This window comes from Stenella coeruleoalba (genome assembly GCF_951394435.1).
Source record: "Stenella coeruleoalba genome assembly, chromosome: 19".
In the NCBI taxonomy this organism is placed as follows: domain Eukaryota; kingdom Metazoa; phylum Chordata; class Mammalia; order Artiodactyla; family Delphinidae; genus Stenella; species Stenella coeruleoalba.
In genome coordinates, this window is record NC_137165.1 from 20,100,085 (window position 1) to 20,120,043 (window position 19,959).

Consider the following 19,959-nt stretch of genomic DNA (forward strand, 5'->3'; position numbering starts at 1 on the left):
CGTGGGATCCTCCCAGACCAGGGATCGAACCCGTGTCCCCTGCATTAGCAGGCTGACTCTCAACCACTGTGCCACCAGGGAAGCCCCAGGGGCGTATTTTTAACATTTAACCATCTGCAGTTGATTTTTGCATATGGTGTAAGATCCAATTTAATCTTCTCTTCCATATGGACTGCCATTTTTCCAGGCCTAATTTTTGAATTGATGTGACATACAAGCCATATCACATACCATAGCATCCTACATACGTGGTTCTGTTTATGGACTTTCTTTTTATTGGTCACCTACTTTATCCCTGCATTGACCGTAATGAGCCATGGTATCTGGTTAAGAAAGGCTCCCCTCTCTTTTTTTTGTTGTTTTTTTGTGTTTCAACCAGAAGTGTTCTGGCTATTTTCACCCTCTTACTCTTTTATGTCAAGTTTGGAGCCATTTCATCAAGTCCCAGGAAAATCTCTGTTGGGTACCAGTCTGTGCTCTTTACACGGCCAGCTCATTGAACCCTCACCACTACCTGATGAAGGTCAGTGTTATTTTCCTCATACTACAGCTGAGATGCACAGAGATGGACTGCTGGCACACAGCTGCAAAGCAGTAGCTCTTCTGCATGCCCCCAGCACCCAGCTCACCCAGGCAGCACAGTGGATACACTGATAAGCCTGAGACCACAAAGCCTGGGTCATCTGCGGAGTCACTAGCAGTGCCTGCTGTCACTTTGCTGAGGATCCCTGGTGACAGCAGGAACCATGCATGTTTCTAAGTTGACCATCTAAGTTTCTAAGTTGACCATCTAAGTCAGTTCATTCTCATTGACTGAAAAACAAAACAAAAAACAAACAGAAAACTGACCCCTGGAGATAGTTCATACTGAAAAAGAAGGCAGGCTGGCAGTGGGTCTCCATAATAGAGGGGAAGAGGTGTGTGTGTGTGTGTGTGTATGTGTGTGTGCGTGCGTGTGTGTTGGTATTCACATCAGAGCAAATGACTAGTATCTGGATTGTCTCATCAATTCCATATTTCAGTTCTTGAAAGAGCAGGAGGTAATCTTATTACCAAGATTAAGTCACTCAAGTTCTCTATCCTCTTAGTTCATGGGAGTAATATTTAAGGCCCTTCATTTGCAAGGTTATTTTGAGCAAAATCTATGTAGAGCAAGTGGCCCTCCACACTGGGTCAGCAGCTTCAACATCACTTGGCAGCTTGTTAGAATGCAAATTCCTGGGCCCCACTCCACTCCTACTGAGTCTTATCACAGGGTGTGAGGCCCAGTAACCTCTGTATCAACAAGAAACCCCCTCCAGGTGATTCTGGCGCTCCTGAAGGTTGAGGACCTCTGGTGTAGGGCATCCACCACAGCACCCAAAGCGGTCAATTTTCAGTGAATGCTAACAAGTTTGGTCAAAGGTCACAGAGCTAGTTCATGGAAAGCCTAGACCTTACTTGGTCTCTGGCCCTACTGAATAACTTTTTTCACCAACTGGAGTCTTATCTCCAAGGATCAAGAGCTGCAAGTTCAGATATTTGTATTAAATAGATCACCTGAAAATATTCAAGTTTAGGGCTTGGAAGAATAACAGAGGTGAGCCTTAGGCCTGTGAAGCACCATGGACAATTCTTAGCTTGTCATTTAAGACTCTTGTAGGTTGAGGCTGGGAGGCTGACCAAGTCCAATGTACACATGGCATTCTTAGAGATGCACATGTCTGTGTATACAGCCCCTCGAACATAGCAGTTGCTAAGGGTCCATTATCCGCGAGTGGGTTAAATCTTTACTGCAGTTGTCAGGCTGGCTTACATTGGGTTTTTTATATTACAGATAGCTTTGGGAACAGAAATCTTAATTATAACAACATTAAAGTAAACAAACAAAAAACCAAATCAATAATAGTCATATCTCTCTCAAAGAACTGTTCGTTTCTCACTTTCCATTGTTTAGCTCTTTGTAGACAAATCTTCATCTCATCCCATCCACAGTGAACTCCCAGTTTTGTGCTCTTCTTTTTCACTGACTTTATCATAAATATTTTCTGTGATGTTCCCTAGTCTTCATAATTGTCATTGTGATGTGGCTGGAAAAGATTGCCTCAAACTGAGATAACGGGATTTAATTGTAGATATTTATCTGGCTACCACTATTTCCTAAGTAACTGTGTTGTGGCTACTTTTCTATAAGTCAAATTTTCTTCTTGTTGATGTTTTTCTTTAGATTAACTTCCTAGAAGTGGAATTACAGCAAAAGAGAGTATAAACACATCTGACTACTGGAGCGATAAGAAAGATGTTTCCCAAAAAAGCGACCATTTCTTTGTTAGTGGCAATGTATAAAGACGCTTGTTTTATAAAAAGTAGTCCTCAGCATTGGGTGTCATTATTCAACTCCCCTCCAACTTTTTTTTTTTTTTGCCAGTTTAGTGAGCATGTAAGTTTACCCTGTTATCGTTGCAATTTTCCTTTTTGTAAATCCTATATCCCTTCTTCCTTCCAAAGACATCTGGTCAAACGGGCTTCAGAGAGAACTCATTTCAATTAGGGTGTACGTGTATGTGTGTGCATGCTGTGTAGCTATGGTTCTTTGTATCTGGATACATATAAGAGTCCGAGTATCTGACCGTCTCTGTGTGTGCATCCGCTTCCATGTTTATGCCTCGAAGAACAGACGTGTTGTGGACTGTATATGTCTGGGGTTCTGCTGCGGACCTTGTTTCTGAGCATGTATTCCTTGGAGTATGCTCATGTGTATGTGTGAATAAACTGTAGCGTGGAATCGTGGAGAAGATGCAAGTAATGAAATCAAACACAGACCACTTGTGGCTTAACACAGTTCTCTCATCTGTACCTTCCTGCATAGCTCTGCTAACATAGGGAACCAATTAATGAATTCCAAATAACAGTGAAATGTTTAGAAGAGTTGGGACGATTTGGAAAAAAGTGGACAGATCCTACAAGCCTCTAGTTTTCATGCAGAAAATAAATAAAGCTTCAGTGGGCTGGGACTTTGAAAACCATTTATCAAATGAGTGATACTGGGCAGTGATACATACCACCAATAAAAACCCCCGCCCATGCCTCCTTGCTCTGTTCTCTGAGTCTAAAATGAAGATCGGAGCAAAGGATGCTTGTGAAAGTTAAATAAGATGATGCTCATAGAAGGTGCTCAGAAGACGTGGTCCCCTGTAGGAAAAGGAGTGGAGGGGACCCAAGTCCCAGGCCTAGGGCCCCAGTCTCTTCTCAGACTCTGAAATAGACAATGACGATTCCTAATTGTAAGTGTTGCCAAAGGTCTTCCCAAAATACCTTAACCAGAGCTAAAAATCTCAAACGTCATTGCTAAATACATGTAGTTTGGAGGTAGACCAAACTCTTCAAACCATGGAGTTCATGATGAAAAAATAGTCAAAGGTCCTCATGGGGTAGAGGGAGCTGGAAATCACTGACACAAATCTGTAGATTTCAAACTTCTAAAAAAAAAACAATAGAACCACCCACCCCCAACCCTGTCAACACACACACACACTTTTATCCAAACAACTTTTACGGGGAACCCCAAGCTATGCAACAGATGGGGGCAGGGGCAGAGGCAGAGGATAGATGGGCCTGCCTACTCCTCTCTGGAATCTGACGAGGGGCTCCTGGGACACGTCCACACACCCTGGAGCCCCCCAGGTGAAAACCATGTATCTAGATAACCCCAGAGTCCCGGCCAGCACTGCCACTCTCTAAGGCTAAACCGCAGTTTCCAAGCAGTAACAGACCGGCTAATGTTTTCTGAGAGCTTCCTATAATCCAGGATCTGTGCTTAGCTCCTGACACATGCTATCTTATATTGGCCTCACATGTTCTCCAGGAGGAAGACCCTAGTAGTACTCTTAGGATCTCCATTCTCAGCTGAGGAAGATAAGGCCCAATGCAAGGATACTGGGCATTATAAGAAAAGTGTCCAAGTTCATTCAGCTTGAACATCATGGAGCCAAGAAGCAAACCTAGATAGTCTGGGTCTCGAATCTGGGTTCTTAACCCAGCCTGTAAAGCCTCCCAGTTTTGAGGGTTAAGTAGCATCTTTGTGAGTTAAAGTTCCCAATTCCCCATCAATTGACATTGTAACGCCATTTTTAGTTTTGGGGTTTTTTTTGTTTGCTTGTTTTGTTTTCTTTTGCTTTGTTTTTAAGAAGAGGTATGGGAGTGACCCCCAATTCACCTCAATCTCTTATCTAAAAGAGATTGTGATCAGGCCAAGAGTAGAGCTCAGAGTTACTGTCTAACTTGAGGATCAAGCCATTGACTTTGACAGCAACCATGGCTGCTGGGAAGATTGTTCCTGCAAGTATTTTTTGATGACAGGACAAGGTGGGAATGGAAACAGAGAGTAGCATCTGATACCTCTCAGGGCTTTAAAACCCGCCTTATTGGAGTCCCCTGGTGGCACAGTGGTTAAGAATCCATCTGCCAATGTAGGGGACACAGGTTCGAGCCCTGGTCTGGGAAGATCCCACATGCTGTGGAGTAACTAAGCCCGTGCACCACAACGATTGAGCCTACGCTCTAGAGCCTGCGAGCCAAAACTGCTGAGCCCATGTGCTGCAACTACTGAAGCCCATGCGCCTGGAGCCCATGCTCTGCAACCAGAGAAGCCACCGCAATAAGCCCACGAAGTGTAGCCCCTGCTCGCATGCAGCAATGAAGACCCAACGCAGCCCAAAATCAATCAATCAAAAAAAAAAAAAACACCCGCCTTATTTACCAGGCACTACACTCCAGTGACGTAGACAGGATTATCCCCATTTCATGATGGCAAAACTGAAGCTCAGAGAAAATCTGCTGGAGGTCCCCTAGGTCAGAAGCGTCAGAGCCTGGATTTGAACCCAGCACTCTCTGACCTTCCATCACTCTACACGAGACCTTGGGAAGAGTGGGTCCTTGCCCTTCTTCAGAGCCTTCCTCAAAGCCTTCCTTCTTTGCCTGCTTCCACCATAGCCCTTGTCACCAGCCATGCCAATACTTGTTGCCACTTCTGCCTCTTTTACTACCCAGAGAGCCTTGGTGGTAGAGTGTGAGTACACACAGGGCCCTCTGTGAAGGTCTGCTAGGGAATGAACAGCCCAGTCCAAGTAACCCAGACCTCCGAGGAGATGAGAACCACTCCTCCACGAAGGAAGGATCTTAGATTACAGGAGAACACCACTGGACTGCCCAGCACCACTGGACTCCAAGCACTGAGAACCCCTCCAGCCCCTGGAAATTCACACTTCCTCCCTCCCACACATGGTGGCCTTCTTTGGTCTCTGGGAAATTCCAGGGCAACTTTTGACTTCTAAGTGGGTGCCCAGGAGCCAAATTTTCCCCCAAAGTTGAGTGTGTGATGGGGTATTCAAATTCTCCCAGCAAGAAGGACTCTTGTCTGTCTTTCCCTCTGCTACAGGACCAAATATCGCACACGACAGTGTGTTTAAGAACCTGGGATCTGGAGTCCGCCAGACATGGGTTTGAGTCATGGCTCTGCCTAGCTCTGCGATTTGGGGTAAATTAACCTCCTTAACCTCCCTGAGCCTCCAAGAGGAAACAGTTAGTAACTAACCGTGACCACACAGTGATGTTTTGAGACTCAAATAAGATAATGCACAGAAAATGCTTAGCACAGGGCCTGGTTCAGAGCAGGTGCTCAAAAGGAGTGGAGCCTTGAAATTGAGCCCTGCCCTCTCTCAGAGGCTCTGAGCGGCTGGTAAAGGAGGAGCCGGTGGTCAGAGTGGAGCAGGGAGAAGCTCACCTGTGGGAGGGGGGAATGGGGACAGGAAGGGAAGCCCAATGCTGAGTCAGTGGGAGCCACGGAGGGCACAGTGACTCAGACAGATGTTCTCACTCAAAGAACCTGCCCCAATATTAACCACAGGAAGCAGATAGGAGTTCAGGCAGTAGGGCCTTTCCATGGTAGAAACCCACGGGCAGTGTGCTAGGGAGGTGGAAAGGGGACACCAGGGTGGGCAGGGAGGGGAGAAGATTAAACTTCAGGCTGTAAAACAGAGAGCGAGACACAGGGTACAGTCTCTCCCACAGCCCCTCGGAGCGAGGTCCAGGAAGATGAAAAGGGCAAGCTGCCTGGGACCAGGAACAAGCAGCTCCAACTTCAGTAGAACACCCTCTTTCCTGTAATCTAAAATCCTTCCTTCGTGGGCTGAGATCGGAGAACCATAGCTGAAGCCTAGAAAGAAAAGAAAGGAACTCGGGTTGACTGAGCCCCTACCCTGCGCCCAGGGCCAGAACTTTATAATGAGCTTTATCTCTAGATACTTCTCTTGTGTCCACACAACCCAACACTGCAGGGCAGCACCCCCGTTGCATATCTAGGGGCCCAGGTGAGAGAGACGGCACCAGCTAGACGTGGCAAAGTGGGGCTTCAAACCCAGACCTATATGGCTCTCTCAAACCTGTGCTTTTCCTTTCAGAAAGGCAGCACCATTCTTCAGCACTGAAGCTGTCGGTCCTGGGTTCAAGTTGACACTTCTGTCAACCACTAGGTATGTTAACTCGGATCAGTCACTCATCTCTCTGGGCCTCAGTTTCCCTGGCTATAAACCAAAGAGAGTAGTGGTACCCACTGCATAGGGTGTGGTGAGGATTGAAGGAGTTCAAGCCAAGCCTGGTACAGAGTCAGTGCTCCATTTATGTCGACTGTGGAGCTTGTGCTCTTCTCAATAAAGCCACTCCCCAGGAGAGTGGAAGAAAGCACGGCTGCCCCCACCCCATGTAGGCTGCAAAGGAGAGAGCCCTGGGCTTGGGGGCTAAGGACATGATTTCAGAGACCAGTCCTACACGTTACCCGGGGTGTCACCTTGGACAAGTCACTGGACGTCTCTGAACTTCAGTGTCCTCACCTCTAGAATGAGAATAGTGAGGCTACCAACTGTGCAGGGTAATGGTGTCATGCCGGGTAGGTGACAGCCCCTAGCATGGTCTAGAGGAGAGCAGAGACCAGGAGGCAGGGACTGGAATTGCCCTGTGGTGGAGACTGATGAGCTGTGGGCAGTAAGAAAGAGAGGGGAAGGGGCGTGGAGGAAGGTTCAGATGCCCAAAAAGATCCAAACCCTACTGCCAAACCAAGGTGGGCATTTCCCAGCCACAGAGAGAGATTATGATATTCACGGAGCAAAGATGGATGGGAACATTACAGGACTGGGGTCCTTACCCTTTTCTGTCATCTTCTGTGGAAGATGGCCACCAAGAAACTTACTGTCCACAGAGACCTTCACGCTGTGCAACCCAGGGGAAGCTGCTCACCCACTCTGTTCCTTCTCTTTTTGGTGTCTGCGCTAGGAGAATGATGTTCACAAAGCTCGTGATTGGGAGGGATGAGAATGAGGAGGAATAAACTAATGGAAAGGAAAGACGTAGAAGACCTCAGCAAAGAACCCCTCCCCCCCCCCCCCCCCCCCGCCAGGGCATTCAGTGGTATCTCCCTTCCTTCGGTCCCTGGCTGGGAGATGGAGGCCTGAGGAAGTCACAGGAAGGTGTGGCAGAGGAGGACCAAGCCACAGAGACCAAAATTAGCAACAAGCTGGGGCAGGGAAACCCTGTGTGGGTGCAGCTCTAAGGGAGGCAAAGCTCCAGCAGGGGAAGGTGGGTGTGGACTGCTGTTCCCTCCCAGCTTCCACGGGGTCAAAGTGGAACCAGCATGGGCTGGGGCTGGGGGGCGGGCCGGGGGAGTAGGGCATGAAAGATCCGGGATCATATTCCAGCTGTGTCTGTGTGAGATCGTCTATTTGACAAAGGTGTACTGAATACTGTTTATACCCAAGTCACTATTCTAGAAGCTAGTCAAGGGTATGACAGGAAGAAGCCCAAGCGCCTGACCTCAGAGAACTTCAAGGAGAAGAGAGATGCAAGGCAAAACCTAACCATGGTCCAAGGGCGAGACCAGTGAAATGCCATGAGGAGTTCAGAGGACAGAGCTGGGAAGGGAGAGAGATCCAGGTCAACCATCTGAGCCAGAGCTATGAGCATCACAGTTGGAAAGGACCTTAGCGGTTTTCTGATTCAAACGTCTCATTTTCCAGATTAGGAAACTGAGACCCGGGGAAAGGGAATTCTTTGCATGAAGTCATGTAACGTACTGGCATCAGCAGAGCCAGCTGAGGACCTAGGTATCCTGACTCCTCAGGCCCATCCCCAGCACTATCATGGTTCCATTTACACCCCTGACCAAGGCTGACAGGTGATCTAGCAAACGGAGCTCAGGTAGCCCAGGACAAATTCATTGTCAGAACCGTAAGAACTCAACATACTCAACCATGGTCTTCAGCTTCAGGTAAGATTCAATTCAGCTGCACAAAGAAACCCAAAACATTCCGAGCTTTTGCAGCCTAGTTTTTAATCTCTCAGGTGGAAGTCTGGAGGCCTGAGGTCCAGGCTATAAGAAAGCTCTGATCCACAAGGTTGCCAGGGACCCAGGCTCACTCCAGCACCCTCTTTCCATCCCTAAGTTGCGGCCTTGGTCCTACAGCCTCGAGTGAGGGCACCTGCACTCCCGGCAGCAGGGCAGGATGAAGAAGAGGGGGCAGACCTTGTCTTTCAACAAGGGTTCCTGGAGGCTGTCACATGACACATCACTTTACAGTCTCCAGTGGGAGGCTGGAAAATAATTTCTTTTATTGTGGTACGCGGGCCTCTCACTGTTGTGGCCTCTCCCGTTGCGGAGCACAGGCTCTGGACGCGCAGGCTCAGTTACAGTGAAGGATAAAAATAGCTAAATGTATACATGGGCGGACCTCATTTTATTGCACTTTGCAGATATTGCAGTCTTTACAAATTCAAAGTTTGTGGCAACCCTGCATTCTCAGATGATGATAAGCATTTTTCAGCAATACAGTATTTTTATTTTTTTATTTATTTTTGCAGTACGCGGGCCTCTCACTGCTGTGGCCTCTCCCGTTGCAGAGCACAGGCTCCGGACACGCAGGCTCAGCGGCCATGGCTCACGGGCCCAGCAGCTCCGCGGCATATGGGATCCTCCCGGACCGGGGCACGAACCCGCGTCTCCTGCATCGGCAGGCGGACACTCAACCACGGCACCACCAGGGAAGCCCCAGCAATACAGTATTTTTAAATTAAGGTATGTAGACTATTTTTTTAGACATAATACTATTGCACATTTAATAGACTACAGTATAGTATAGACAACTTTTATATGCACTGAAAACACAACAACAAAAAACTTCATGACACTTCATCGCAGTGGTCTGGAACTGAAGTGCACTATCTCTGTGGTACACCTGTACAGGCTTTTTACCAAGTTTTCAACTCTGGGAAAATTTCTAGCCTCATCTTTCTGGAGACTTAAGCAACTTTCAAACTTTATCCATTTAGAAAATCTTCACCACAATTTTCTAAAGGCACAACCTTACCTACCCTGAGGTTAGAACACAGAGGGGCCTTTTAACCCATTGTTTGTGTGTGGTCACTAGTATTCAGATGAAGCCTCCAGGGCAGCAGAGTAGGTTTGCCAAATGCATAGCAAATTTTTCTAGGCTATAAAAGCTTGAGGAAGACCAACTTCGTCTAAACAGAGAATCACTTCTCACTCAAACCTAGTTTACCTGCTTACCTCCCATGATGTACTGGCAAGTGTTTGCGATGGATTCCATGACTTCCTTCCACAGAAGCATTGGGTGGCTGATGATACACTGAGGCCAAATAACCAATGTGGCAGATGAGCTCATCCAACAGAGTTGGCTCAATAAGATCTGTCTCCTCAGAGATCAGTGGCTTCTCAGACAAGACTACTTCTTTGGCTATGACAGGATCAGTTGAGAGAAGGCGCCAATAAATAGAGCCCCGGTCTCGAAGGTCAGGATTATCAGAATCCTAATGAAAAGGCAATGGCAAGAAGGTTTAAATGTAACCTTTCTCCATACAGAAAGCCAAACTGCTGGATTTATTATCAAGGCAATGCTTAAGTGATTTACGCAGAGTTGGCCGTTAAGAAGATATTTAGACTCAATATATTGTTAATAGAGCCATAATTCTGTAATCTCTAATGTTTCCAAGAATTTAAATATAAATTGAAGTGGGTTAGTTCTAAGACTCAAATTCAAAATGAAATTGGGAAAAGGAAAATAAAGTTTAAGCCAGTAAAAATCAACTGCTTACGATGGCCTCAGGACATAAAAATAATGTTTTTAACTGCTTTAATATTAGCAGGATTATTCATGAAACACATCTTACATATATTTCACCCATACCTTCTTTCTTCATTCAAATATTTATTAACTATCTCCTATGGAGACACTGGCCAGGCCCTGGAAATAAAGAGACAACAACACAGTGCCTGACTTCAATGAGCTCAAAGAATATTAATTATTACAATATAGTATGAGAGGTACTATTACCTAAATAATAAAAAAAACTGTTCAAGAGAGAACATAACGAAGTGCTTCTAAAAGGGGTGACACTTGAATTTAGTGGTCTCGTTTTTTTTTGTGGCTGTTTAAAAATAATTTTATACATGGTCATGGCTAAGAAAAATTTATTATCAATGACACATCACAATTTAGAAATGTATAATATAAAAATAAGTCTCCCCCTATCATCCAACCCTACCCCACCTTAACTCCCCATCCCCCAAATAGCCATATTAACAGTGCACTATATATCTTACCAGAGAGCTCCCACACATATATATTTATTTTATACAAAACCAGTTTCATAGTATATATACTGCTCCTCAAGCTGCTTTCCATATTGGAACATACAGCTGCCATTTTCCACTGTATATGCAGCACTGCATCATTATTTACTAGTGTCCTATTGATGAACATTTAGGCTGTTGCCTCTTTCTCCCTCCTTCCTACTATTTATTTTTGCAATCATTATAAAGTGGCAATAAATATCCTGGTATCCACCTCTCAGAATGTCTATATAGTGGCATTCATTTACGCATGAATTGTTCCAGTGGTATCATGTTATTAAAGGCAACAATCAGTCCCATTTCAATTTCTGTATTTAAAACACATACAAAAATATTTTCTTTAAACTAGGCCAGGGTTTTTCCCATGAGTTTCTACATAAGCAGATGAACTGGTTTATAATTTAGCCATTTAAGGCACGTATCATTCAGCTCAACACCAGAAGTGACCCTGATGGTTTTATATACATTTTCTTAATCATGTATTATTTAATTTGCACTCAAAATGCAGTGCTGGTAAAAAACAAAAAAGCATAAAGAACACTGAGATACAAGTTAATACAGTATAAAAATGGTAAATTTTACCTCAAGATAATCTTTATCACATTCATAGGTTGCATTATTCTAATAGAAATGCACATATATACATGTATTATTCATATCAAAATGTTTGTAGCATTTGAAATGCCAGGGTTAAAAAAAGGGAACAGTGATACTATCCAATTTAAATGAGTTTGTTTTGTTGCTTGTTGGGAGGGGGGCTAATTTGCTCCTGAGGAAGTGTTTATAAATAGCAGCCTGAAACCTCCTCACTTAGATTTTCATTTGGAAACAAAGCGTGAATATTATGAAACATAAACAAGTTCATTTTTTAAAAGAGCAGAATACAACTTTCTCCAAGTATCACATCAGGAAAGCAATCCCCTGTCCAGCTTTTATTGATATTTAAATTAAAAGTTAAATTTTAATCTGTATATTCAGTCCCCAAAGCATGTCATTTAAAATTTGTAGACTATGCTTTTTACTACACAATGAACACTACACATCACTTAACTGGGAAAACTAAATTTGCCTTTATATAGTAGTAAAGTTGTTAAACATATTAAAATAAACTACGTAATACAGCTTAATAATATACTTATCAAAATATTTTTTTTTTACTTCAAACTATTTCTCTCATATAGCTGGTACATATTTAACCAAATGGCCAAAAAAAAAAAAAAATTCCTGTCGAGATTCGCAAAATATATACTTCTGTGAAAATAGCTTGAGTCCCCCCACAAATTCAAAACACTGCAACAGGACAAACTTCTGGAGACAGAATCACTGGATCAAAGGGTATACGTACTGTAAATCTTAACAGAAAAATTTAGTCCTATGAGAAATGAGAAAATGAGTGCATGTTTTCCAGGACTAGAAGTGAAGAGTGGGCAAGGATCTCCACTGTCCAAATTCAGTTATCCTGAGGGGTGATCTGTTAGGACTACTATCAGCTGGCCTTCACTGCCTCACTAATTCACATGGAGACCAAGATAAATCAGGCCCAGTCAAAGCTAATGACAAGAAAATAGAAACTTTTTATGATTTTAAGGTGCCATTATGTGTTTGGTGACTCAGAAAATTTGGTTTCGGATCTACTGTACTGCTAGTCTTATAAGGCCCCCATAAGGATCTCGAGAAAATAGTGTATTTCCCAAAATTTGAGAGCTTCCTAAACAATTCTTACCAGGCAAGCTCTGAAACAGTAATTCTTAAACTATAATGTGCATCAACATTTTAACACACCAGGAAAGCCACTGAAAGTGCAGATTCCAGACTTTCTGATTCATTATGTCAGAAGTGGGGCCCAGGAACTTTTATTTTTAACAAGCAGCACAGGTGATTTTGATGATGACGGTCTCTTGTTCACAGATGGAAAAACTAAGGTGAAAACTTCTTTTCCATGTACTAAAAATAGTAATTACTAAAGTTTGGACACTTCTATGAGTATTCTTTACTAATTCCTCTAAGACTATCAAAGCGAAAAGACAAATCTTTGAAATAAAGCCACGGATTCAAGGGTTGGTTTTCTTTTCCCCTAATTTTATATATATATATATATATATATATATATATATTTTTTTTTTTTTTTTTTTTTTTTTTTTTCCTAACCTGTTGATCTCTGTCATTTAACTGGGGCGTTCAGACACATTTAATGTACTTATTGATATGGTTAGGTTTGGAACTGTTGTCATTTCTTTTTTATTTGTCGTATCTGTTCTCTGCTCCCCTTTTATTCTTTTTTCTTTATTGCTGTTGTTTTTATAAATTTATTATTTTTTGGTGCATTGAGTCTTCGTTGTTGGGTCTTCATTGCTGTGCGTGGGCTTTCTCTAGTTGCCGCGAGTGGGGGCTACTCTTCGTTGCGGTGCGTGGGCTTCTCATTGCCGTAGCTTCTCCCGTTGCAGAGCTTGGGCTCTAGGTGCATAGGCTTCAGTAGTTGTGGCACGTGGGCTCAGTAGTTGTGGCATGTGGGCTCAGTAGTTGTGGCCCACGGGCTTCAGAGCACTCAGCAGCTGTGGCACACGGGCTTAGTTGCTCCGTGGCATGTGGGATCCTCCCGGACCAGGGCTCAAACCTGTGTGCCCTGCATTGGCAGGCGGACTCTCGTCCACTGCACCACCAGGGAAGTCCCATAATATTTCTAATCATACCACCATTTTATTTAAAATGAGAAGCACAAAGATTTCACATATACGCCACTGAATCCTCAGCACAGATAAACAACACGATTAAGTCTACTATAAAGACAGAACAGTAGTATGACAGAGAAATTTGCCCAGTCACGTCCTGAACCAGTGGATGTAGCAGAAACAGAACCCCACCACCCAATTCAAATTAACGTAACTCAGCAGATCATGCTGCCCTCAACTTAAAAATTTATGGCTGGTAACATAAATATTAAATTAGGTTCTTATTTCACGAACTTGAGAAAAAAATTCCAGAGGAAAATTCCAGTGGAAAAGACTTATATAAATGTGCTTATTCTATTATGCTAATGCCTCAGATTTCATTAATTGGACAGAAAAGGCAAGTCTAGAGAAACTTTTTTAATTATTTATAGCCAAATATGAAATAATCATCCACAATAATCTTAAAACCTCTAAGTTCACTTATTTATACTGGCTTATACACAACAATGCTTCAGGCAGGGAAGACAGGAAATGCGTATTCTCAAAAGTCATTCTTAACTTTCAGACTTGAGAAGCAGCATTAACAGAGTAGAAAAGGGCAAAGACTCTGGAGCCAGGCTACTTGGGTTTGAGTCCCAGTTCCACCCCATACTAACTGGGCCGGCCTCTCTATGTCTCAGTTTCCTCACCTATGAAATGGGAAGAGTAACAGTATTAACCCTTACTGAAAGCCTGGCACATAGTAAGCACTATACAGATGACTGTTGTTACTAAGATTCTCTACTAGTCCTTGTACAGAAAATCTAGAATTAGGAACGTCTGATGGTTTATTTATACCCTGCCGTGTTCTAGAAAAGGATTTAGCAAAGCTTATAAAAATACATCTAAGGCTAGAGAACATAAATTAGAAGCAAAGGCAGAAAAACGCAAGCCACGATGACCCACACATTTTCTACGGGAGATCCTTAAATTTGATTCTAAGGTTTCAAACATCTGACATGGAAAACAAGTCTAGTCAGATAAGCCATTCAGAGGGGCAGTTAATTACATACTAATGCATAAGAGAATCCAAAACTGGTTAGGAATTTTTTTATGGGGTTTCATAGAGAAAAAAATATATAATGGAATAAATACTTTGATAACAGATCTAAAGAGGATAGTTTCTCATGACAACCCTTACTACAGGATGATGATATTAGTGTAATTCAGTAAAAACAATTCTAATAAGGGTCAAATACAATGCAGTCTAGATCCCCAGCTCTCTACTAATCTGGCTTGATTCAGTGGTAAATTTCAACATCTATAAGAACATAGGGAATCCTCCCTAAACACTTTATCTCAGGCAAATACTGTAATAAGAGTGAGTTTGAACTCTGACAAGAACCTAAAACACAGCTCTCCTATGCTGCCTGTTAAATACAGATACAGAGGCCTTAAGAGACAATGGAGGTGAAGGCAGGGTTCAGAACTTGTGAATACAATAGAATCTACCAAGACACTCACTTGATTATGAGGGTAGCCTTATCTATTCAGAAGTGAGTAGACAGGATTTCCCTGGTGGCACAGTGGTTAGAATCTGCCTGCCAATGCAGGGGACACAGGTTCGAGCCCTGGTCTGGGAAAATCCCACATGCCACGGAGCAACTAAGCCCGTGTGCCACAATTACTGAAGCCCACGTGCCACAAGTACTGGAGTCCGTGCTCCGCAACAAGAGAAGCCACTGCAATGAGAAGCCTGCGTACCACAATGAAGAGTAGCCCCTACTCGCTGCAGCTAGAAAAAGCCCGTGTGCAGCCAAAAGTAAATAAATAATTAAATTTAAAAAGTGAGTAGACAAGGAGCAAAGCCAAAATTCTTTTTAGAAAATTGTTCTAACTCCATCTTAACAGAGATACAAATGGGTAATAAAGGGTCTAGACTAGGAAACCTAGAATGCTCAATATAGATAATATTAAATAACCATTGCCTTGATGGTTATGGAAATCGCTTTGCTTCAGGCAAAAGGAAGTTTTAGAAAAAACACTTCAAAGAGCTCTAACAAATAAATTTTAAGAGATGTAAAATTAATGATAGGAAAGGTATATCTATTTTCCAAGGTGGATGAATGTCAAGTGGCCTCTCAGCAGTTAAGATGGTTTTGACTATTCCACACATACATAAACACAGAATCTTCAATTTGGCTGAGGCATGAATCTGTCACACAATGTAAGCCGAGACAGTCTCTTACCTGCCGAGTGATTCTAGGTCACCACCCAGCACTCCCATCTCTACATTTTCTCTTTCCTTATTTTCTACTTCTTGTGGTAACTTTCATGGAGAGCCAGATATTGCTGATGCTTTGAAATGTGGCCGTCAGGGGAGAGTTAAAACTTGAGATACTTTAATAAACAGAAATCCCATGATTCTTGAAGAAAATGAGACTTCTGAGAAAGCTAAGAGACTGTATAAATATGTATTTATCTGTGTTTAGGGAGTTTTCTGAAGTGTTAATACATAGGCCTCATTAAAGTCAAGTTTACTATATTACCATCTAGAATAAACACAAGACTTCTTTGAATCTGGTTAATTTATACAGAGCTCTTTCTTTCATACAAAGGAGAGAGGCTCCAGGGCCTGTAGCAAGACAGAAATGAACTTCAAGGCCCTAAGATGAAGTCAAATACATGGCTAATTTAATGGCAATCACCCTACAGAGTCTGTAATAAGCACTACATGATTAAGAAGGGGCAATTTCTATTCAAAATGGCCCCCTGTAGATGACCTATTAAACATTAACGTGAAAATTAACGTCTAACCTAAACTACTTTGATTCAGAAGATGACCAATTTCTGCTCTTAGTGCCAAGACATGCCTCATCAGTGATGGACAACCTCCCAGTCCACTTTTCATGGACAGATGGTGAGCCATGGCCTGCCCTTGACTCCACATACTCATATGGATGCGTCTTCACACTAACCATAATGGGGTCAAGTGAAGGTTTAGAGACTTGGGGAAATAGCACATTAAAAACTTCACTCATAATTTGTTGGAGAAATGGAGAAGACTGAGAGGTACAAGGGGTGGAGTGGGACACCACTATTTTCTGTGAAGTGAATTTTCTGACATCCTTTAACTCAACTACTGTTGGTCAACTGCTCCTTAAAAGATAATCAAGTGATAATTCTCAGTAATGTTTACATGCATCAGTAATCAGACAAGACAATTATCTTAATTTTTAGTTCAGGTCTTCTTCACATTTGAGTTCATTGATTGTAAAACATCTGTACTTGAATCAAGTGTCAGAAAGTAGTCTTTGACTCTAGCAGTTTTCTTGGCTGTATTTTTTTCAGAGTTGTATAGCATATTCTATAAACAACTTATTTAATAATGTTGTCTGCTTTATAGTATTCCATTAAGTATTCAAATGCCTTATCTGCCCGTCGAACTTCTTTTCCTTAAAATGGATTCCTGGCATTTCTAAAATTAAATACTGTCAGAGGAAAGAAGAACTGTGCATTTATCATGTACCAAATGATGCGCTTTGACCACTTAACAGATGATGTATTGGCAACTATTCAAGGTTCACATTTATGGTCTCAGTTTGGAACTGGGTTTCAAGAAGTGTACTAAGTGCACACCCCAACCGTACTAATTAATTACAGGATTTACCATATTTAGTCCTCCAATTGTGTTCATTATTGATATGAAATAAAGCTCCCCAGAGCAAAAAAAAAAAAAAGGAAAGATGACAGCTTAGAACTAGGTTAAAGAACTATAAAAGAGATCAAATGCTGTTAATATACAACTATAAAGAGATGAAAGAGGAAAATGGTAAATTGAATATCTGAATCAGATTCCATGTGTAAACACACATCATAACTCTTGACAGCCTGCTAAAGCCAGCCTGTTCTCAAATTCAATTAAGAACATTACTGGATCATGATGGACTGATCATTATACTAGTTACGTCAGAAAAAGTAATTACTTTGATTTCTGTGTATTCAGCTGGTTGCCACATTCCTGAAATCAGAACCCTCCTTAAAAGGACCAAAAATACTAAATAATTAAGGAAGCAGCATTAGCACTTTAAAAGTACTTAAAGAGAAACACAACTTATCTAGAAGGTAGAACAGCACACGAGATATTTGTCAAAGCATTTACCATCTCTACAGGGTACTTTCATCTGAAAGCTGAAATTAAGTCCCCCAGAAGGAGATACTGTGAGACTCAATGTCATTTTCACAAAGTCATGTCCTTCATTAACACTAAAGAGTCTAAGTTCAATTTTCATGAATTATCATTAAAACTGGAGTCAGTCGATTCATTTAGAAGCCATACAACCAGTTCTAATTCAGCAGAATATGTAAAAGAGGCACTGTTTTTATTTTTATAACAGAATCTAAAGACTGCACTCCTTCCGTTTAAAATCTCTGCAAATGAACCTTCTTGGAAGAAGTTTCACAATTTCCTAGAATTTAAAACAAGACAAATCAACTCCATGCTTTTTTCAGACTTCTTACCTGTGCTGCCAAACTCAAGACCTGCTGTACCAGCTCCTGCGTTTCTGATGGTTTCCTGAGAAACAGCTTCACTATGGCAGTAAGTAGAGTGAGCTGTACCTAAGCAAATGTAATTTAATAGGTAAAGTGAAAGGCATTTGCATTATTCCACACCATGAATTCCAAAGTGATATTTTCCCAAATATGACTTACTATGAGGTCTTTCTGATTTTGATTAAGAAACAAAGGTTAAAACTCAGCCAATATCCACAATAGCAGTCAAAGGTTTTCATCAACTGAAAACTCACTAGCCTCCTATCTCCAAATTGCATTTTTTGGCATCAAAAACTGCCGGTTCGTTTCTGGCCCAGAAAATCACCTGTATTTCTTAAAGTACACGCTAACATACTGATGGCAATAAAACTGGTTCCTGACCAAATCCTTTTTTACTTCCACCAAAAGCTACAACTTCCAGGGAATTAGGGAATCATTTATCATACTGAGGCAAGAGCCAAGACAGTAGAATTGTGCCAGATCACAACCAATTAAGAGTGGCATGCTAGGGCTTCCCTGGTGGCGCAGTGGTTAAGAATCCACCTGCCAATGCAGGGGACACGGGTTTGAGCCCTGGTCCAGGAAGATCCCATGTGCCGCAGAGCAACTAAGCCCATGCACCACAACTGAAGCCTGCGCGCCTAGAGCCTGTGCTCTGCAACAAGAGAAGCCACCACAATGAGAAGCCCTCGCACCTCAATGAAGAGTGGCCCCCGCTCGCGGCAACTAGAGAAAGCCTGCGCACAGCAATGGAAGACCCAATGCAGCCAAAAATAAATAAATGAAACAAATCTATTTAAAAAAAAAAGAATAAAATTTTAAAAATAATAATTAAAAAAAAAAAGAGTTGCCTGCCGAACCACGAGACTACTGGCTGGTATATGTTCCTTGTAGGGCCTATTAAAATTACTATGATAGATTACACACATGAACTTCAATTTGCAGTGAGTACAGATGCCGGGGAAAAAGCTTTAATAATTTATCTGCTTCTCTGGGCCTTTGACTCGAAGGTCTCTCAGTTTTGGTAGAAGACAGACAGAAGATGGGAAGGAGTCTAACCATCCACAAAGAATCTTTTCAAACTGCACATGCCAGCCTTCACCCCAGACAGAAACCCCAGCTGCAACTGAGCCACAACCATTACTAACAGCAATGGGTAATCATCTTTAGGTGACAGAAAATTAAAAAGTAATAACTACTGCTCTAAGTCAGTAGTTGTCAAAGTGTGGTTCTGGACCAGCAGCAGCAAGAGCATCACCACCCTCAACCTTGTAAGAAATGAACATGCTTAGGCCCATCTCAGACCTACTGACTCAGAAACTCTAGGGGTGGGGCCCAGCAACCTGTCCTTTAACACAGGTTAAACACCAGTGCTTAGGTGCTTCTAGCCTCATTAAAGTTTGAGAACCACTGTCTAAATTAGGCAGGCTTGTTCCAACAGAAGTTAGCACAACTGAAAAAGGTCACCCCTTTTGGGGAGAAAAATGAACATACTGTATGTGTATATAAATTTGCACACATGAAACTGCCTAACCTTTACCTTTCCTGAAGTCGTCCCCAAAACATCTAATACATTAAGATATAGATGGGAACTTACCTGGGTGCTATCATCATGAAAACCTTCCAGGAAGCTCTCTAGTAACTCATCTGCATTGTCAATTCTTTCAGCATATTCTCCCACAATCCAACTCATAGCTGCTCGAGCGTCTGGCTCATCCAGTGAGTCTAAGTTCTCACACAAAGTGGCAATGATACTTTCATATCTGATATAACAAAATGGACTATGGTTACTGAAGGCAAAACTGAGAAGTGTATTTAACAATGAAGCCTACAAAGCAAAAAACCATGGACGAGGTACCCTAAACCACCACCAAACTACAAAGACTTTTAGCCAAGAGAATGTACAGGCTTTAAAGCCAGAAAATTATAAACGTCTTCAATTTTCCTTCAATTATGTTTTAATAACTAGACCATAAACCTTTATAAAAGCTTATCAGATATTCTTTTCACAAGGAAAAACCTATGGTTTAAGATAATACCACTACCTTACATTTCTCACAGTCTTTCTCATAACTAGATCAG

At 42.3% G+C, this 19,959-nt stretch overlaps 1 protein-coding gene across 1 annotated transcript in view; it reads right to left on the reverse strand.

The window, feature by feature from the left end:
• LOC307178192 (uncharacterized protein) overlaps window positions 1-19,959 on the reverse strand; it is a 212,164-nt gene that overhangs the window by 19,492 nt on the left and 172,713 nt on the right. The window contains 3 exon segments of the mRNA XM_079906040.1: window positions 9,593-9,852; window positions 17,845-17,943; window positions 19,475-19,640. Coding sequence (XP_079762166.1) covers window positions 9,593-9,852; window positions 17,845-17,943; window positions 19,475-19,640 — 525 coding nt within the window.